The 21,482-nt window shown below is 54.3% G+C and overlaps 1 protein-coding gene and 1 long non-coding RNA gene across 2 annotated transcripts in view; one reads left to right on the top strand and one right to left on the bottom strand.

Moving 5' to 3' along the window:
* IQSEC3 (IQ motif and Sec7 domain ArfGEF 3) overlaps positions 1-21,482 on the bottom strand; it is a 106,181-nt gene that overhangs the window by 23,293 nt on the left and 61,406 nt on the right. Inside the window, exons 4-5 of the mRNA XM_046683863.1 lie at positions 16,593-17,722; positions 14,404-14,565 (exon numbers count right to left, since the gene is read on the bottom strand). Of these exons, the coding sequence (XP_046539819.1) occupies positions 14,404-14,565; positions 16,593-17,722 (1,292 nt within the window). The remainder of the gene's footprint in view (positions 1-14,403; positions 14,566-16,592; positions 17,723-21,482) is intronic.
* On the top strand, positions 6,463-14,580 carry LOC124251248 (uncharacterized). The gene is made up of 4 exons (XR_006891716.1): positions 6,463-7,394; positions 10,908-11,012; positions 14,031-14,344; positions 14,445-14,580. It is a non-coding gene; the product is annotated as an uncharacterized LOC124251248 (long non-coding RNA).

Here is a 21,482-nt window from a genome sequence, read left to right as displayed (position 1 = left end):
ACAGGATGGGACAGTGTGACAGACAGTCAGATTCTGGCCTAGGCTGATCACTGAATTTTGTGTGATGTTGGGTCAGATACTTGCCTCTTGGAGCCCCCAGTTTCTTCTTCTGAGAAGGGAGAAGGTCAGAGTCCTGCTCCCCAAGGGCCCTTCCACCTCTGAAATGCCACTTCCAGCACTGGAGAATTTGCCTCTGAATGTCCCCCTTCGGTGTGTGGGGGCAGGAGGAGGTGGGAGATACGTGCCTGTCACCTCCACTAGGCAGTTTCATTCCTCTGGCTTGGCCTGCTTCTGGGGGGCCCCTCCCTTCCAAAGGGTCTGGGGCCAGGACTCTCCCACTCCCCACCTCATCCTTTCTTACCCTCCTCTGGGGTGCCCTGTCCCCAGGGCCATGAGCAGTGAGGCAGGAATCTAGGCCCAGCAAAGCAGCAGACCTGACCTCCCCCGAGAATTGTGGAAGCTGATCACAAGGGCCCTTAGACGCGGCTCACACATGCCAACACGGCTCTCGGCTGATTCCTCGGCTTTCTGCATCCACGGTCTGTGCTCATCTCCTCTCTCGTGCCGTTCTATACCCAGCCTCACACTGCCTGCTGAGGGTGAGCAGCCCCTCTCTCCCCCACAGGGGCACAACCCTGGGCCTCAATGGCCTGTTCACTGCCTGTCTCCCCCGCCACGGAGGGTGCCCTGTGCTCACAGATGTGAGGCCAGAGTGCGGCCCAGCACGCCGAGGGGTGCAGGAGACATTTGCCAAGTGACTGCACGAGGGAAGGGATGAGCTCTGAGCAGGACCCACTTCCTCCTTGATCCTGGCTCCTCTGCCAGGCCTGCTGCCTAGCAGTCTCAGAGATCCTGACTCAAACCTGGCTCTGCTGTCAACTTTAGGAGAAAGCAAGGGGACGTGCCCACGTGGTAGTGCCCGGGGCTGGGGAGTCCATGGGCTCTGCCTCCCTCACTCATTTCATGGGGACCAAGGGGGGAGCTTCACTGGGCTCTCCTAGAGAGGGAAGGGCTGGAAGGGTTCTCCCCCCACCCCCACCAAGGGCAGGGTGATGGCCATCTCCAGGCTGGGAGCCCATCCTTGGTCCAGCCTTCTCTCAGGCTCGTCTGCCTGGATAGTGAGTGGTGAGGGGGTGGGGCCGGGAGGTGCAGGCAAGAATTTAGCCCAAGTATGAGAACTGGCACATCAGTATCTGGGCATCTGAGATGGACAGCTGGGTGGTAGAGGTCTCCCGGTCCAGCCTGATTTCTTGGCAGCTCTTGTCACCTCCACTCTGAGCTCTCCCCAGCTGGAACATGAACTCTGACAGCAGCATCATGGGACCCACATCTGTGTATCTCCCAGCCCAGCCCAGTCAGGAGCTACAAATCGAGCATGATTGAGCTACAGAGGGATGCTGTCCGGAGGAGGCGAACCAGTGCTAAGCAGCAAGGGACCTGGGAGCTCAAGCCAGGGAGATGAGGAGAGGGAGGAGGAGACAGACACGGAGACAGTGAGAGACACAGAGGATACAGAGAGCCAAGTGAGACAGACAGAGAGACCAAGGAGAGAGAGACAGAGGGAGAGAAAGAGACAAGGAGGCAAAGAAAGGAAAAGAGAAAGACAGAGCAACAAAAAGGAGGAGAGAGAGATAGAGAACAAGAGAAAAACAGAGACAAGGGAGAGAGAGAGAGATGGCATGGGGGACGGGAAAAGACAGAAGGAGATGAGGGGGAGAAAGCTCACAGACTGGACGGGAGGGCCCAGGCACGGAGCACAGAGGCAGCCACACTGCACACTCTCACCCTAGGGACCCCCTATTCTTGTAAGGCCAAGGGGGAGAGCAATGGGCCCCAGCCTGGCCAACCTTGACCCAGGGGCCTTGCTTCCTAGTGAACCCCAGAATGGCCTGTGATCCCTGGTCTGGCGTCCACTGTCTCCAGGACTTGCCCCTATTGGTTCATCTACCTGCCTCCCACCTGGCCCCTGCCATCTTCCTGTGGGCCCCTGAACCCTGAGGTCCTGGCACCCAGTGTCCCTCCCAGAGCCTCGGTGCATGGACCCTCTGCCCCAGAGCTCTGGACCAGGCGCACCCCACGATGAGGGGAGTGGGTGCCAGGAGGCAGCAGCAGGAGGCGGTGGAGTGGCAGGAGCAGGGTAGGATTTGCTCAGCCGAGCACGATGGCCTAGTTTCCAGCCCTTCACGCAGGTGACACACAGCCCGCTTACTTGCTCCTGGCTGCAGCAAAAAGCTCCAGTAATGAGCCGGGAGCCTGAGTCAAGGACCGGGACAGGAGATGCAGTCAGGTGGAAACGCCAGCTCACAGAATGGGGAGCGCTGACTAAATCAATGATGGCCACAGGAGCGGGAGGACTTCAGGGAGGAACTGAGCCTGTGGCTCAAGTCTCCACATCTCTCATCTTTGAGGACCCCACGAAAGAGTTTCGAGGCAGCTCATTAAAATGTAGATCCCTGATCCTCACCCCAGATCTACCAACTGGGACGTGTGCAGGCAAGGCCTGGGAATCATCATTCTTCACAAGCTCTCCAGGAGATTCTTAAAGGTTGAAAACCAGTGGCTGAGCTGAGTGCAGGAATAGGAGGGGATCGGCTCACGTGGAGACTTTTAAAACATGAGTCCAGCAACTCCTAAGCCACCAGGGTAGCAGTTATTGGGGCACATCTGTCCCTGCCTGGCTCTCAGGGGCTGCTTTCGTGGTGGAGGTGGTCAGGGAGGGAGGGACGGAGATGCCGTCCCCGTGACACATACACATATTTCCTGCCTTCCTCCCTGTAATTTCCACCATAGGGCATCAGTGTTTGATGGGCAGATAATGTCCTGGGGTTCTCAGATCCTAGGGAAAAAATCTCAACCTCTTCTGCAAAACGCCGAGCTGGAAGGGAAGAAGCTGTGTTGAGCGGTGGAAAGGCGCTATTACTCCCCAGGAGACAAATCACTCTGCGGAGATGGGGGCTGGGCCAGGCGACCTCTCGGGACTCCCAAGCCTCTGACATTCTCGGACAGGAACCCAGAAGCAGAGAGGTCCACAGCCAGCCCTGAAGGGACTGCAGATGCTCCCAGCCGGCAGGAGACCGCAGTCACTTCTGGCTGGCTTTGGAATACAGCTCCTGATGACGGACTACTCCTCCCCACTCCTCCCAGAGAATCACCACATGCAGCCCTGGTGGGGCCTGTGCCTCTGGGGCAGGTGGCTGGGCTGAGGCTGCACTCTCTACCCATAAGCCTCCTCCAGGGACCCTCACCTCGGGGGCTCCGTCGCCCTAGCATCACCCACATTCCCTGCCCCCTCCCCACTGCATGATTCTTTTTCACTCCCTAAGTATAAGCATCAGCCTGCACTTTGACCTCTTCTATCTCTCTCCTCTTCTCTCACCCTTTCTCATTGCTTCTCTTATTTTGCAGTATCTACTAGCACTTACAATCTCCCCCTCCCCATCCTTCTTTGCCACCCTGGAATCCTTGTGGGGAGCAGATTGTTGAGAGTTTTCCAAACCTATCCTGCTGCCTCTACCCAGGATAGCCAACAGCCACCTCTCCTCTTTCATCATCTTTCAGGTGAAAACATCACATGTTTCTGGGGACGGTCTTTTCCGGTGTATAACCTCCCCACTTTACAGAAGGCAAAACTGAGACCACAAAGGGGCTTGCCTCATGCTCCCACGACTAGGAAGAGAGCAGGCTTTCGGCTTCCCGGTTTTGTGAGGCCTCTTCCCATGGTTGGGCCCTCCCCACTTCACAGGGGGTCCTAACAGCAGCGGGAGAAGCTCCCTCTGCACTCGCATTTACTGAGTACTGTTCTTCGCGCTTCACTAAGTGCCCAATGACCTAATCTTCTCAATCCTGTGCGATATTAACCATTATCCTGTTATTTTTTATTTCCTATGAGAAAGCTGAAGCTCACACAAGAGCTGGCCCTGCAGGGGGACTGCACACATTGCATCCTTCCGGGCCTCTCCTGGGCCAGGCAAGCTGCCCTCCCCGCTCGGTGGCCGGTGCTAATGTGTCTCTCCCTGGGGGCTGCTGGCTCACCCAGATGACTCATGGGAGCCTGTGAGGGGCTGGGGGGACAAATGGACACAGTCATGGAGTCCGGTGTGAGGAGCCACCTCACTGTCAGCAGTCAGCACAAGGCTGTGCGGCCACCTGCAGCTTCAGAGCTGGCCTGGGCACACAGCCCACAGCAGGGACCAGACCCCTGACCTCCCACCTCCTCTTCTCTGATGCTTTCTTTCTCTTCTCCCTTCCTTCCTACAAACATGCATTGAGTGCCTCCTGTGTGCACTGTGCTGTGCTAGGGACCTGGTATAAGTGGCAAACAACACAAACACAGACCCTGTTCTTGGGAGAGACACGAACACCAAACACAGAGTCAGAAATAGTTATTTCATCGTAATTATGATGAGTCCTAGGTAGGCGAAGGACGGAGTTCCATGAGAGAACAAAGGAGATGTACTTTATGTTGGTGCATTTGGAAAGGCCTCTGTGGGGACACGACATCTGAGCTGAGACCTGAAAGACGAGTAGGAGCTGACCAAGGGAAGGGGAGAGTCGGGGAGAGCTTTCAGGCAGAGGCGGGAAGCATATGCCAAGACCCTGTGGTCGGAAAAAGCTTTCAAGAAAGGGTGGACAAGGCTGTAACACAGAGAATAACTGGGAGAACTGAGAATGGCCGGCTATGGGCCTAGGGAGGTGGGCAGGAGCTTGATCAGTCAGAGCTCTGTGGGTCACAGGAAAGATTCTGTGGGGGACAAAAGGAGGGTATGATCAGAGGACTGATACGATCCAGTTTGTTTTAAGAAGATGTCCCTGGCTGTTGGGCAGAGAATGAATGGAAAAGGGGCGCAGGGAACAAGAATGAAGCAGGGGGCCTAGGTGGGATGCTACTGCAGAGGGCCAAGTTAGAGATGACGGGGCTTGGGCTAAGATGGAAGCAGTGGAAACAAATCAAATGGACGATCTGAGATACATCTTACAGAAGAAGGGATGGGCCTAGGTGATGGAGGGCATGTGGGAAGCGAGGAAACAAGGGGCCAATGATGAGTCTCAGAGCTCTGGCATGAGCACTGGGGGCCTGGTGGTATTATTTTTTAAGAGGAGACCATGATGGGGTGGACACAGATGCTGGAGCAGAGATCGAGACTTCAGTTTCAGACACATTAAGTTTGAGATGTCTTTTCATATACTATCAAGTTTTCCCTCTACTAAATCATTCGCATTGACATCTAAATTCTCCCTTTTCTATTTTATAAGTTAAAATCCTGCCTTGACCCTTCTTTGCTCTCTGGTCACTACTATCCCTTTTCTCTACTCCCCCTCGGAGCCAAACTTCTGAAGGCACCCCTAGCATGGTGTCTCCACTTCCTCGATCCCATTCGCTTTTCAACCCGCTCCAGCCAAGCATCTACCTCCAGGATTCCATTAAAACTTCTCTCATCATGGCCACCCCTGGCTGCCATGTTGCCAAGTCCAACGGCACCAACTTCTGTCCTCACCTTGCCAGCCTCTTGGCAGCCTTGACATGGTTAATCACCCCCTTCTCGAAACTCCCTCTCTTGCATCCACCACACCACCCTCCCCTAGGTTGACTCTTTCCTCTCTGGAGGTGCCTCTCCTCCAGCTCAGGCCTCCTCCTCCACCTGACCTCTAACTTAGGGCTGGCTGCTAGGCCCTCTTATCCCTCTTAACAACTTCTCTCTAGGTGGCCACACCCATTCCAACGGCTCTAAATGCCGCCTGCATGCTGACAACTCTTAAGTGTTCATCTCTTGCTATGAGTTCACCTTTGTTATTTTATTATTAGTACTAACCAGTAAATTTTCCTTTTGGTTGACCTATATTGTCTATAAAAGACTGCATAAGTGAGTGAGTAACGGTGCTGCTGAGGGGAGAGGGCCCCTGGAAATGGTCAGCTCTACGTGTGGGACTGGAACTTGCCCAGCCGCTTCTGAGCTCTGCCTGTTGAGATCCTCTGGGCGTTCTGGTCTGGGCGTCAGTCCCTGGCAGTATTCACATGACCACAGGTTGTGCTCACATCTCTTGCAGGGAAGTCAGGTTGCATATATTTTATGTTTTACCTAGTAGTTAAGTTTTAACTTGTTCACAGTAAATATCTGACAATGTCTGGTTTGAGGAATTCAGATGAATTGTCCCCAAACCCAGCATCTCCCTCCTCCCCCAAACTGAAAACATAGGCCTGTTTATCTGGTATAATTTGCACAGATTACTCCAGTGGGTCTGAAGCACAAACATACTCATATGCAGAGACTGAGTGTTCTGAGTTCTCAGCAGCTCAGGAGGCTGTCCACCGTGATCTGGCCACCTCTGTTCTCCTCCCACCCGTCACCAGGCCCTGTTGCCTCTCCATGCCTCTGGGCTCCACCCACTGCTACCCTCCCCGCAGCCACTGCTGAGGTTTAGGGCTGCATCAATTCTTGCCACCACGTGACTGCAATAGCCTCTTAACCAGCCTCCCTGCCTCCAAGCCATCTTCCAGAACAATGCTTCCAGGGCACCCATTTGGTTCTGCCACTCACTCCTCTGCTTACATTTTTTCAAGGGCTTCTTCCCACAGCCCTAGTAGGGAACCCGAGGTCCTCAGCAAAGCAGACAGGGCCTTGCTAGCTCCCCAGCTTCTCCTGCCCCTCCGGCATGCTGGCTCCACTCCCGCACCCTCGCCATCAAGCCTCTACCTTTTGCACATGCTGTCCTTCCTTCCTGCCTCCCAACCCCAACCTTACAGGTCTCTGTTTATCTAGGAGTCTCTCTAGGAGTCTTCGTCGGCCTCTGCTGCACCCTGGACACGCCTTCTGTCTACCACTGCATTTGTCTCCTGGGTCATGACATTTCCCTGACTATCTCCCCCAAGCCACGCGCTCCTTCAGGACAGAGGCGGTTCTTTTAATCTCTGCATCCCTGACCTATATATGAATTCAAGAAACATTCGCAGGATGAATGAGTGAGTCACAGACCAGCTGAGTGAATGACGGGGCCTGGAGCCCCTGCTCAGCTGGGGAAGGAGCCCAGTGAAGCCCTGTCCCTCTGGAGACTCTGCACGGTGGGCCAGGATTGCTGGGCCTGCTTTGCCAAGATAATGAGGAGCTGAGCCCGAGACCTGGACACAGCCGTCAGGGAAACAAGCCCATGGATTCCACACCTGGACAGCAGGCAGTGTGGCATGCACAGGCTTCCCTCCTCCTTTGGCTGTGTATGCAGGCGTGTGAGAGATGAGAACTGGGCAAACCCCCGCCGATTAGCCTGCTTCCAGCCGAGCCTGCCTGGACCTGCTCAAGCGCCGCTGATGGGCAAGCAATCACGAGTGGGAGCTTCTGCTCGACGCCCCCTCTTTCCTGTGTGTTTCTGTGGGGGCTGGGGCATGTACTTCACAGGGCTGGGTAAGTGTAAGCACAGATGTTCCCTGCACCTGTATAAACAGGGACAATATCGCATAAAGTTGCTTGTTAACACTTATCTGTGTATGGAATCAGTTTGCATTGCGGGGAAATGAAGCGTTAGACTTGACTGTGATCAAAATGAATTTCCATCATCTCAACCTTTTTTTAATGATAGCAAAACACTGTCTGGCAGACAAAGGACTTGGTTGGGAGCTGGAAATAAGTAACGACAGCAGCAGAGATCTTTAACTGGCTGGGAGAGACAGCAGGAAGGCCAAGCGCAGGCCCAGGCTGAGCAGAGGTGCGTGAGCTGCAGACCCGGGACTCCGGCTCCAGGAGGAGACTGAGCCCAGGTTTCGGGATTAGGATGGAAAATGAAACCGCCCACCGTCACGGGATGTAGGAACCCTGGTTTTATTTCTGCAGTTCTTGGCTCATACAATTGAATTAAAAATACCGCCATCCGTCAGAGAGTTATTTTTATTAGTCAGAACTTATAACATGCCCAACAAAGGTCATGGCTTTTTGGAAATGTGCAATGTGGCTAAGAAAACAGAGCAAGAGGAAGCTGATGCAGGAGGACCTGCCAGTGCTCCTGGTGACGATAAGGGGACAAAAGAAAATCTCGTTTGAGGGGGCCTCAGAAGGGATGGCTGCCAGCCACACCTTGAGGACTCAGGAACCAAAAGAACCTTGTTTAAACTACCTAAGCAAATGAGAAGTCAGTGCGGATGCCTGAGGTGATTTTTCTTCTGCTGGGCCTGGCAGCATCCCTGTTAGCTAGTGGTTCTCGAACTTGAGCGAGCATCAGAATTGCCTGGCAGGCTCATTAACACACACATCGCTGAGCCCGCCCCAGAGTTTCGGATTCAGTGGTCTTGGGTGGAGTCTGAGAGCTGACATTGCTAACAAGTTTCTAGGTGCCGTTGCTGCTGCTGTTCCGGGGACTACACTTTGAGGACCACCACTCTGTGCCAGTAACAGTGGGCAGAATGGGAAGAAGCCAGGCCTTTGACATCAGATACCCCTGGGTTTGAATCTTGTTTCCAACATTTAGCTGTTCAGTCAAGTCACTTAGTCTCTCTGTGCCTCACTTTCCCCATCTATAGAATGGAGCTAACACCTATAACATCTAATGGGCAGGTGGTTATGAGTTTCAAGAGACAATGTATGTAAGGTTCCTAGTATATGACAGAGCTTAGTAAATGATGGCCAAGGCTGAGCGGACATGCCAGATGAGTAAGTGGATTCGGAGTTCCCTCTGGCATAGGTAGTAAGACCCCTTCCTCATTGCCAATGAACTCTGCCTGAAATTACATTGTTAGATGTTTGTCTCCAGTGACCCTTTAAAATATACGCATATCAGACAGAGGAAACGGAATCTGGCTCAGCTCCCTTGAGATTTATGAATCAGTTTCTCAGCTCTGCTTTCTTCTCTGATGAGAGGGTGAGAGCACAGCAAATAAAGGTGAGTCAAGGGACGAAATAGTAGCTGGTTCTGTTCAATTTCTCAGCCACTGGCCAGGGGACCAGTCACATCTTCTCTCTGGGCTTCAGTTTCTGCCCGGGTGAAATGAGAGGGCTGGACTAGCTGACCATCCAAGGGGTCCCTCAGCACACGACTCACACCTGGGCTCTGACAGCACCAGGAAGGCATGCTGACCCCACTTCTCCTGGGGTGGAGTGCAGAGGCAGGATGGGGCAGGGGCAGGGGCTCAGGTTAGGGACCATTCTGCCTGGCTTCAGACCTCAACCACTGATCAGCTCTGTGACTGTGGGCAAGCCACCTACCCTCTCTGTTCCTCAGTTCCTTCATTTGGTACAGATTAACAGCACTCACCTACAGAGCTGCTGTGCACATGGAATGAGGTTTTGCATGTAAGGCTCTTGGAACAGTGCCTGCTGGCGCACAGTAAATGCTTGCTATATGTGAGCTGTCATTATTACAGTTCACGGCCTGCTCACTCACAGACGGCCCTCCTAAAAAACCCCAGGAGAGCATAACTCCCAGGAAGCCCCTCTAAGAAGCCCCACTTCAAAGACTGCCCAGTCTCAGCCATACTTGAGTATCACACAGGGATTGAGAGAGATAGGGCCTGAGTAATCAGGAAGGGATCAGGTGGAAGGTCTGCTCATTTTTGTGTAAAAGCCCAATACATATGCTAATGTGACCAGGCCAAGGGGAGCTCCACTCTGAATTTGTTTACCCCACGTGTGGGGTCCCAAGATCTCCACATGCAGGAGTAAGTGGGTCTTAAACACTAATGTCTCTTTACTATTAAGAAGAATCTCTTGTCCATCAATGTGGGGGAGGAGGGGCAGCAGTGGTAGAGATGGGGGGAAGGGAACTGGAGAGTGAGGGGTCAAGGCCATAAAACCCAAAGATATCACTTTTAGAAGAGACCCCCTCCTTCTATTCCTCTGGGTGGTGGCAGTGTCAAGTTTGCAGAGCAGGGGGAATAACCCCAAAGTCTTCCATCCCTGCCTGCCCCAGGCCTCCTTCCACCCTCCTCCAGACCCATGAGGCCTGCTCTGCCCTTCCTTGTGGAATTCCTCAGGAATAAGGCAACTATTCTGAAGTTACACACAGCACAGTGGGCAGGACATTCTCAGATAATATCTTCCTAGTAATGAAAGGCCAGAGCCTTCCAGCCTGTTGAGTTTGACAGACAATCTGTCTTCATTTCTGAATGTCCCCTAAGAAGAACAAATCTGTTACACTCTGGCCAACACATTTCCATGGAAATAAAATAATGAAATCTGACTAAAATGTCAAACTCTAATATCTAACAAAGAATGGAGTAGACACGGTGAGAGAAGGAAGAGCCAGGAAACTTTCTTCTGGCAGCTCAACCCAAACGCTGCCCTTGGTGTATTTCCATGGAAATGACAGACACCCATGCCCTCCACGTGCATGTGATTCACACCGGAAAAGATCACCCAGGCCAGAAGAGAGGCTGCTCAGAGCCCGCATGGAACATTCCCCCATCCGCTGGCCTTCAAACCTGCTGAAGCGAACATTTCAGAGAGGAAATAGAGCAGAGCCAAATTTCCCAGCCATGTGAAAACTGAGAGGGAGAAGCCTCCAGCCCTAAAGCATCTTAATGCTGGCTGCGTCTGGCTCCCGCTGCCGGCCCGCCACTGCCCTTTTCTCCCCAGCACCAGAGAAGGCTTCCTGGAGGACGAGATGGTCCCCGAGGGAGCTCCCCTTCCTTCCCTAGCAAGCCCCAGCAAGTTCTTGTCGTCTGAGGAGTAGATTCCATCTCAGACCAGACCTGAGGTGTTGTGGCGGAGGGGGCAGGTGCTTGTAATGCCTTGTGCTTTCAAGTGGGAAAGATAATAATAGAAATGGCTACCATTTTTAAAGAACTTAGTAAGCGTCAGGCACTGAGTTAAGCACTTTATATGCACTTAAAAAATTAATTCATATGAGATAGGTACTATTATCCTCACTTGACAAATGAGGAAACTGAGGCTGGTTTCTCCCAAATAAAAAACCAAAATCCTTCCCAGGTAAACTCTGACATGGACACGGCCCTTTGAGCTCAGAATGCCTTCTGTCACTATTCGATAAAGCCTGGCTGAGTACATTGCTGTTGGAACGTGTCTTCTAAGCACGTAGGACACAGAGGGATGGAGGGGTCAGCTTCTAAGAGTGCCGAGGACCTGATTCTGGAGGCAAATGTCACCGCACCGGTGATGCTCAGACATGGATCAGCAGCTGAGGCAGATTCTGCTCAGCCCCTCCTCCTTTCCTGTCCCCCACAGGCCCAAGGCCGGGGTGGGGAGCGCTGGGGGTCCTGCCCCTTCCCCTCCTAGAGCCTTTCAGCCTCTCCTCTTCCTGTCTGACTGCATCTTGAGCATGCTGTGGCTTAGGCTGTCTCAGTCTCCAAGGGGATGGGTGATTTATGTCCTTTTATTCAGCAAACAGCTTTGTATAGAATGGATGCGACTTGCTAAATGTCACCGGGCGGGGGCAGGGGAGCCATGTAGAATCCCAATAAAGCCTGGAAGCCCTGGGCAAAATGGCACTAGGTGACTTTGTTATTGTGTGTTTTCTCTGGTGGGAGTGAGGAAGAGGCAGCAGCTCCTGAAAGGTTCCAGGATAGCTGCTTGAATGGCGGGAAGCGCCAGCACCCCAGCACCTGGCACTCTGCCCCTGCCTGCCTCTCCCTGCTTCTCGCCCTTCTCCTGGCACTGTGCAGGGGACAACAGGTGGTCAGCAGACGCAGACCTGGGGAGGAGCGCTCCTCCCTGTGGAGCTGTCAGCCTGCAGGGCTGAGTGTGCCCGGGCCTGAGAGCCCAGGGCCCGCCCGGCTGCAGAGTGAAGCACGAGGGACCTGGGCTCAGTCGGGGTCAGCCCTGCACCCGACCCTCCCCAAACCCTCAACGCCAGCTGCAGCCTCCTTGGCCCCTCACCTCCCTTTCCAGGCTCCTCTGATCTCTCCCTGCTCCTCCTGTCATTTCTCCCCTTTGACACCTGGGTCTATAAGTTTCCTGAGGCCATGAGCCATCCCTATTCCTCCCTGTGCAGGCCCCCCTACCCTGATCCCACATACATACATGGGATGCCCAGCTCAGCCCCATTCCCAACACATGGGAGACACTCAATGTTTGTTGAATGAATGATGAAGGGTCATCTTGTTCCCCCATGAACTCTGGCCCCCCAGCCCTGCCCTGGAGCCTGTGGGCTGCTCTGGCAGGATGACAACGCATGGCATTGACGTTTAGGGCAAAGGATTCTGCATGATGCCAGTGTGCTACAAATGTACTAAGGAATGGGAAAGGTGGCAGATTCACAGGAGTTGGAGGGACCTTTGAGATCACACAGTCCAAGCCTCTTGCTTTATGGATGAGCCAACCCAGGCCTGGAGGAGAAGCGACTTGTCAAAGCAACATGGCATGTTGGGAGGAGAGCCAGGGTTCAGAGCTGGGCCCTCTCACTCAGGTCCAGCCGTTTTCCTACCCCACTACACTGCCTCCTCCTCCCAAGCTGACCCGGGCCTCAGCGGCCAGCCCACTCCCCTCCCCAGCACAGGCTGGTCTCAATCTCCAGCCCACACTCAGTCTCCCAGGGTGGAGGGCAATTAGCTTCCACTGTGCCGCTCAGCACAGCCTGGGCTGGGGAAACCACGAGTTCCCAGCACTCCAGGTCAACGTGGCCTGGCAGGTTAGAACTCCAGGCCAGGCCACACGGGGACTGTGGAAGGCAGAAGAGAACAGACAACACACAGTCAGGGCCTATGAGTGAAGTGGTCATCCCTGCCCCAGAGCAGAGAGACAGAGCAGTGTCACCCAGGGTGGGGGGCAGCTGGGAAGAATGGAGTGGGAGGGCACAACCTCCACTCACCCTCCCAGAATGCGAAGGGACAACGGTAAAGGGAAATGCCAGAGGGTTGAGCCAGATGCAGAGGGAAACCTGCTCTTTCTCCCCTTCCTCTCATCTCCTCAGGGCGTCCCCTCAGGGCACCCCACATGGCAGGGGGCTGGTAAACAGAGAGGCGGTCAGGGGAGAGGGAGAGGAGAGGGAGGGCAAAGGAGACGAAAAGGAAACTGGGCATGTATCAGTTTACCCCCGTCTGCGAGGCACTCGGAGCATCTCAACCGCTAGCTCCAGGCGGGAGAGCAGACCACCCAAAGCCACCGAGAGTCAGAGGCAGGAACTGGGTTCTGCCGACCAAGGGCCATCCAGGGATCTCAAAGCCCTCAGAAGGGTCCAAGCCCCCGTTCTTCCGACTGTACTCATTAGACAGCTACCCTATCAGTGAATTTAGGAAGGTGACAGGCATTCCAGAGGGCAACTGGTCCACCCCTCATAATCCAGTCCCCACTCTACAGGCAAGCAGACAGGCCCAGAGAGCAGGGTTAGCACAGCACCAAGACTGCTCCATAAACAGAAACCAGACCTCTGAGCTCCCACTCCAGGGACGCTGACGACCTTTCCAGACAGGCCTGGTGACTCCCATGCTTCCAAACCCTTGGTCAGGAGCTCCCCGGCTCTCTGTAGCAGGCCCTTGCTGCTCCAGGGACAAGTACAAAAGGGAGAGGTTCTCCCAGGACCCCTGGGAAAACACTTCTGATGACTGTCCCCAAGGAGAAAGAGGGGAGAGAAGTAGGCGCCGCTCCCTACAGAATGGTGACTTCCCAGAAGGAAGTGAGCTCAGGGGGCCTCGTGGAAGAGACGAGCAACAGGGGAGTGGCAGGGGCCTGGAGCAGACTGCCAGGGCCCCACGGCCTCTTGGCCAGGGGAGGAGCGGCTCCAAGGCCCTGCTGTCAGCCCGGAGGAGAGCCGCCCCCTGCCCCACCAGTAGGAAGGGGCTCTCTCCAGTCCACCCTGACAAAGTCCAGCACCAGCAAATGCAGCCCCCTCATCCTCCACTCCCGTCTATCGGACTTTAAAACATTCTTCTCTGATTGTTGTGATTTTGGCGGTCAATCTATCTTTATGGAATCATAATATTTTCTTGCTTTAACACCTGTCAGCCTAACCTTTTTTCGGCCTCACATTTGCTTCTACCATATGTAAAGAAGCTTGTGTGGGGAGCAGGCAGACCTGCAGGGGGACGGACTGGTGGCAGAGGGAGGGTGGGCTGAGGGCCGAGACGGCCCTAGCCGGACACAGCCCCCTTTTTCCAGGCTCGTTCCCTTGCCCGGAGGGTGGCAGAGGGAGGCCTTTCTGTCTCCTTTGACCATTTCTGCACCTCTGGTGGCTCCAAAGGAGCCCGGCGCAGAGCGCGCTCCTCGAACGAGTGACTTCGGAGAAGAAACAGAGGCCGGTCAAGACGCGGTGATTGGCTAAAGGCCACGCGGGCCTGGCTCCGGGCCAATCAGGAAGCTGCTGGCGCTCGAGCAAGGGTTTCTGGGAAATGGCCAATACGTCAGGGGCCTCGAGCCCTGCCCTGGCTGCTGCTTCTGCTGAGGTCCCGGGACCCTGAGGAGCCCCTGGGCAGGTGGGCGGGAAGGAGGGAGGGAGGAAGGGAGCCGGTGGGGGGCCGGGGGAGGCACTCACTCCAGCACGTCGCGGTTGAACTGCTTCTTGCTGTTGCCCAGGAACTCTCCGATCATCTGCCGGCTGAGGCCCTTACGCTGGAGCAGGAAGTGGGCCACTCCGATGGGGGTGTCAGGGATGAAGCCGCGTGAGATCAGGAACTGGATGCCCTTGTCCGGGTTTCTGGAGGTGGAGCGGCAGGAGGAGGGGAGAGTGAGCCAAGGCTATCCGCGACTTCTTTGCTCCCTTTCTTCCAGCCAATGGAACCCATAAAAGTGCCTGGAGGTCTTTGTAAAGACTTTCCAGGAAATGGCAGGATTCCTTCTGCTGCAGAGGGGCTCCCCATTGGAAGCGCCTCTCACCAGAGCCTCACTCTCCTGAATCTCCCCACATGGGAGTGAAGAGAGTGAGCAGTGGAAGCGGGAAGGTGGGCTCCGGCCAAGCAAAGTGAATTCCAGAGCAGGTGGGGAGGTGTGTCTTCCCTCTTCCCGCCTCACTCCCACTGGACCTTACCCTGAGGTCCCCAGGCCAGCCAAGAAGGCCCTTCCTCCTTGCCTGTATCCTGTTATCTGTACGCACCCCAGAATCTGGAGAGAGGGTGAAACTGGGACACAGAGGTGAGATTTCCACCACACCCCCTCTTCCTTGTCAATGGTGGACACAAGAATCCTGCTTGCCAGCATTTCCTTCTCAGGCTTGAATCTTTGTGTGTGGGTGTGGCTGTCGCGTGGGTGCTGTGTCCTAAGGCTAATGTGCCTGCAGTGTGGTCTGAGAATCCAGGCTGCTCCCTGAACTGTTTCTTACTGTCCAGGAGGAGCTAAGTACAGAAATAGAAGGTAAGCATTTAGAATCTTTTATAGCATTTTGACATTTTCAGGACACCTAAGCATGTGATTGTTTTTCTAGCAATTCAGTTGTATGGTGTTTTACAAAAGTAGCAGCCCACAGCGTGTTGGGTAAAAACCCAAGCTGGTCCTTCACTACAGATAGTTTAAGAACCACCGTCTTGGGGGCTCCGAGTATCTGTGTGAGCATTTGTGTGCATGCCGAAGTGATGCCTGGATGTGTCAGGGTAGGGGCTGTGCTCACCAGGGTGGCAGCCTGATGTAGAAGAAAGAGCAATGGCCTGGGAGTCAGATCTAGCTTCACCTAAGTCTGGCACCTGCTAGCTGTTTCAGTGTAAGCAACTCACCTCCTGGTGTGAGCCTATTTCCTCTTCTGTAGAACGGCATAATAATGCTGTCTCTAGATACTGCTGGGAAGATTGCAGATGCTTTATGAACAGTAGCTATGCTAGAATATAAGCTTCTTGAGGCCAGGGAATGTGTCTTACTCATCTTTATGGTCACAGGTGCCTCCCACTCAATAAACAACAGCTGAATGAATAAATGACAGTACCCTTGGGCGGGAGGGAGGGATGTTGTGTTTCCTGGCTCAGGGCTCTGAAGGAAAGGGTGAGTGGAGGGTGGAGATGAGTGCCTCATCTACTTGAGACTTCCCCCGGAGGGGCAGGTGTGTTTCCTCTGCTTGCCACCAGCTGTATACATTCTGGTTGCAAGGAAAGGTCTGGCTGGGGGCTCTGGCTGGGAGCTCGGAGCCATGGCAGTGCTCCTTTCTCTCCTTCCCTTCCCCTGCTCTCTTTCTGCTCCACCTCCACTTGCTCCACACTCTCCTCCTTGTCGCCGGCCCGGGTTCATCCTGCCCTCTCCTGCTTTCTACTTGTATTCCTTACACTCTCTGCTCCCCCTCCCCCACCCCAGGCCCTCATTTCCCTTTCTTCATTTTCTCCCTCACTCACTGTCTCCTCTCTCCTCTTCATCAACCCCATGAGATTGCTGTTTCCCTCATGTCATATCCCACCTGAATGATTTCTGCTCAATCCTCACACTACCTGTACTATTTACTTAATACTGTATTTTCTTGTAAATTTTCTCACTTTTCAAACCTAGATTCATCTTAAGCAGCAATAGTGGTGAAAGCATGGATTTGAAGTGTTATGCGGTCCCTAAACCTTCTTTAAATAAACAGTTACAACTGAAACGTGTATTCGTACACAGTATCTCAAGGAGCAGGCGCACCGGGAGGACCCTGGGATCACGTGGCCAATTCCCTGGCACCGCGCTCACCTGTAACTGCGAGTCCCCCCTCTTCTTCCCTTCCCCCGGGGGCCTCCCCAGGACTCCGTGGAGCTCTGGAGCCAGGACACTTACATGTTGAAGAGGTTGAGGCCGATGCGGTAGAGCCGCTTGCGCAGCGTGTCGGTGGAGAGCGTGGGCGACTTGCAGCTGGCCGGGTTCTCGCAGTGGTAGCGCGGCAGGCTCAGGATCATGGCCTGCAGGGCTTCCTTGGAGGCCGAGGCTGACACTTCCGAGCCCGACTTGGCGGACTTGGTGGACGTGCTGCTGCTGCTCAGCTGCTCTAAATGGTCGCCGGCCTCAGCCTCGGCTGCTTTCCCCGCCTCCCCTGCCTCCTCTTCCTCCTCGGCCTCCTCTGCCTCCGCGGCCTCGGGCGCGGCCTCCTCCACCACCACCTCCGCCGGCCCAGGTCGGTTGGCTCGCAGGACCCCGTCAGCTCCGGCCTCTGCGCACGTGTTCTCGGCGGACGCGTCCCCCTCCCCCGCTGTGGTGACCCCCGGGGCCTCCTGTCCCCGGGCATCGCCTGGCTCGGCTTTGCCGCTGGTGGACTCTGCTGGGGTCTGGGCCGTCTGGGCGCCCAGACAGTTGGCCACCGACAGAGCCGTGGAGGAGGAGACAGAGATGTTCTGGTTGGCGATCTGCACGGTGACATCTCGGAAAGCCATCATGAGGGTGCTGCTGTGGCCCTGGGGCAGGCCGGCGGCCTCGGTGGCCTCTTCCCCGGGCCCCGGGTGGGCACTGTCGGTCTCCCGCAGCTCCTCCAGGCCTGGAGGCCCGGCGCCCGCGTGCAGGGCCTGGTGGATCTGGTAAGCGCCGCTCTCCTGCAGGGAGCACATGGTTTTGAGGCTCCAGGTGCTGAGGGCGTCGTCGATGGACTTGGCCAGGGACTGCACCTGCTCGGTGAAGGAGTCCTCCAGCTCGGTGAGCGTGCCCGCGAAGGTGGGCGGCAGGGAGGGCGAGCGCACCAGCGGCAGCCCCATGAGGCCGTAGCCCTCCATGAGCGCCTTCTCGGCCGCCAGGCTCTCGGCCATGGGCGCCCGCACCTTGCGCAGGGAGATCCGCCGCGGCAGGCGGCTCTCCAGCAGCGAGTTGCGGATCTTCTCGAAGTTCTTGCTGAGCTGGTACTGGCGGAAGGCGGTTTGGATGGTGCAAGCGGCGCGCCGGGACACCAGGTGGCCTCCGTACTTGTGTTCTAGCATTTCAATCTGCAAGGAGGACGGAGAGGAGGAAGCGCGGTTAGGGAAGGCGTGCTATACAGCTCCTCCGAAAGGCGAAAGGCGGTGCTGGTGGCTGTCCGGCAGCGCCGAGGAACGCACAGCTGGGGGTTGGGGGGCACTGAGGGGCTCGAGTCGAACACTCCTAGCCTGTCAAGGCCTGAGATACCAGGTCCTTGGCAAAACCCCCAGAGGTGTGGGGTGTGGGGTGTGGGGTGTGGGATGTGGGATGTGGGATTGGATTGCGGGCTTGGTAAGGCCTCAGGGCAGGGGAGACAGGTGCTGCTGATGGTAGTCAGATACTGCTGCTGTGGGGGCGACTTTAGAATGTTCGTATCAGAGACGCATACGGACGTAGTTACGGATGAAATGCGCGATATCTTGAATTTGTATTGAAATACTCTGTCAAAAAAAGTGGAAGGGTTGTATGAAACAATATTGATAAAATAGTTGGATGGGTGGAAACTAGACTATTGGTGGTGAACACGTCGCAGCTTATTACAGAAACTGAAATATAATAATGTACACTTGAAATTTACACAATGTTATAAGCCAATGGGACCTCAATAAAATAATTTTTAAAAAATAGTTGGAGCTGGGTGATGGTTATATGGGAGTTTATTACACTATTCTTTCTACTGTCGTGTACATTTAAAAATGATAAAAAATGCTTAAGAAGTTGTTGCTATTCCGTTCACCTGTGTTGCCTCTCAGCATTCATGTCACTGCATTGGGGTAGTTCCAGGGGGCTTTATCATCTCTGTGTTCCCGGTACCCAGCCCAAGGGCTGGCACAGGGTAGGTGCTCAATAAATGTGAATTTAATAAAAAGGTGGATGGGTGATGGATGGCTGTGTCAAGAGCAGGAGCCCCTCTAGGCTGCCATGCTCCACAATTCGAGTGCCCTCTGTTCTCAACAATGGGAGCTGTACAACCAGGGCAGGGCTTGGGGGGCTGGCTGGGGGGGGATGGGAGGGCATGTTACCTCATCTGGGCGGGTCTGAACTCAGGATGTGGAGCCAGTTTGTCTTCAAGGCCCTTACTCGCCTCCTCTCAGTCTGTCTCCCTGTCTGTGGTCTTTTGTCCTCCTTGGGTTGCTGTGCTCTCACTTTTTCTCCCTTATCAATACCTCTCAGGATAGGACTAGAAAGACATTCTCCCTGAGGTGTGGTGTGAATAACCAATAACATTTAACAATGCCCCTTCCTGGAGGTTTTTGTATTTAAATAACAGATGAGGCCTATGGTAAGGGGATGGACATAGCGGTATTGCTGTGGGCTCCAATCGTCCTCAGGGAAGTTTGGGAAATGAGGAAGTGTTCCTGGGCCCTGAAATTGTGTCCTGTTCACAGCCATACTCTGCACTGACATACAGTGTCATTCCTGAACTAAGAATCAGGATGGCTGGGCTGAGATGAACAATTTGAGCCAAGAACAACATCATTGCTCATGTTCCCCCGGGGTCATGAGTGGGGAGGGGTACAGATGGGCCCAATTTCATTCTCCAACACAAGGAACCTCCACTCTGCTCCCTGCTCCACCCTACCCACCAGGGACCACAGCTGGAGTGGCTGTCTCCCCACAACCCCAGCAATGTCCTCTGCTCCCTCCCTGTGGGTGCCCCACAGCTGGACCAGCAGAGGTACCCTCCTAGCCCAGGAGATGGCATAGATACAATCCGCATCCCCAGGGACAGTCCCAGGTAAAATGGGATGTCCTCAATCTTGTCTTCAGCTCTCTTAGTCTTGCCTTTCAGCGCCCTTCCCCATCCTGAAAGCTAGTGCTTTCTCTCCCCACATCCAACCCTCCTCTCCAAAGATAGTTGGGGAACTTATTCATATTAAAGTTTGAATGGCCAAAAAGGCTTCCTATATGACTCCTTCCACAATATTTTCATTTCACAAGGTACAAGGCCTTAAGCAGAAGGCAGGAAGTTCTCCTGGTCCTCATGATCCTCATACCATAGGCCTTCAGGCTACTTTCAAGAATCATACCAAGTGTATTTGTTATTTACTGCTGCAGAACAAATTACCACAAATTTAGCGGCTTAGAAGAACCTGCATGTGTTTCCTCACAGTTCTACAGGTCAGCAGCCTGGGCATATCTCAATCGGGTTCTCTCCTCAGGATCTCACCAGGCTGAAATCGGGGTGTCAGTCTCATGTGAAGGCTCAGGGTCTTCTTCCAAGCTCACTGTTGTTGGCAGAATTCAGCTCCTTGAGATTATAAGACTGGGGACCTCAGTTATCAGACCCTCGGCCACATGGCATCTTCACAACGTGGTTATTTGCCCCTTCAAGGCTGACAGGAGAGTGTCTCTCTGATGCTTCACCTTCTTTTAAAGGGTTCACCTGATTAGTTCAGGCCCCCAGGCTGGGTGCCCTTTTGCTTGATGCAGCATTGACTGATTGGTGACCTAATCATAGGAGCAATGTCCCCTCTAGTCTCTAGTCCCGCCCACATCTGGAGGTGGGGGGATCTTGCAGTGTGCACACACAAAGGGGCAGGCATCTTGGGAGCCCTCTGAGAGTTCTGCCTGCCACACCCTTTGGACAGTTGCCTACGGGGTCTCTATCCAGATACACCCTCGTGTACCCAGGAGCTCCAGAGAAACAGATGTCTACCCCTGAGGCATTCTGTTCCTGCTTTTGCAGAAGTCACCCCAGAAGGGATAGGGCACTGTAGCTCTGCTGGTTCTCCCTGCGGGACTCTGGCAGGTTCCCTGAGGCCGGAATGGAGATTGGCCTTGGCTCAGGCGGGAAAGTCCTCAACGGGAAGTGTAGAGTGAGGGGAACTGACCACTTCACTGCCTCCTTCTCTCTCCATTTCTATCTCCCTTTTACCCCTCCCCAGCCACCATGAGAAACTGACACTGTGCAGGAATTCACATCTCCTTCCTACCTGGCCTATTTATACTTATAGGGAAATCCTGGGCCCAAGAGCATTCTTTATAGGTTATGAGATGCTATCGGCAACAGAGGGAAGGTATGAAATCCCACTGCCTGAGATGTCTCCAAAACGATAAAGAGGTCCATCCCCCTGGCATAGTATCACCCTGCTTGGAGGCAGAAGGCTGGCTAAGACAACCCAAGGAGACCTCTTCTACCAGCCCACATCCATGCTTCACCCAAGCAGAGAAGAAAGCCAGCTTTCAAATTCTTAAATCTGTTCCATCAAGTCCTCCACTGGAATGTAAGCCCCACGAAGCAGAGACTTTGCCTGACATGTTCACTGCTTTATCCCCGGTGCTTGGAGAGTGCCCAGCACAGAGTAGGCCTTCAAGGAATACTTATTGGATAAAGAACTACTTCCAAAGTCACCTTTGTGACTCTTAAAGACCTTCCTAATCTCACCTGTAATTTTCCTCTCCTGGGGCTGATGATCTTACCCTCTCTTGCCTCCTTTGTAAGTTCCCTTCATCCTCTAGTCTCTCTTTTACTTGCGTTTCCAACCTCCATGCCAACATTGGCCCCTTTCCACAGCCTACAGGCCCTCTTAGATATTCCCAGGCCGAGACACAACTCTGCTTGGCTTCCCTGCTCTGGCCCACTAGCCCAATCTCTTTCTGTTCCCACCAAACTTCTTGGAGGACTCGTCTACACCCTCTGCCTCACTCCATGAGCAAACACCCACCTGCCGATCCACCCCCGCAGGCCCTGACCCCTCACAGTCTGCCTCTCCCACCAGTCTTCTAAAATGACTCTCAGGAAGGTCACCAATGACCCTTAATCACTACATCCAATGGCCCATCCTC

Source organism: Equus quagga, chromosome 1, assembly GCF_021613505.1.
Source record: "Equus quagga isolate Etosha38 chromosome 1, UCLA_HA_Equagga_1.0, whole genome shotgun sequence".
Classification (NCBI taxonomy): domain Eukaryota; kingdom Metazoa; phylum Chordata; class Mammalia; order Perissodactyla; family Equidae; genus Equus; species Equus quagga.
The sequence above is the reverse complement of the archived record's forward strand: the minus strand, read 5'-3'. Positions and strand labels throughout refer to the sequence as shown.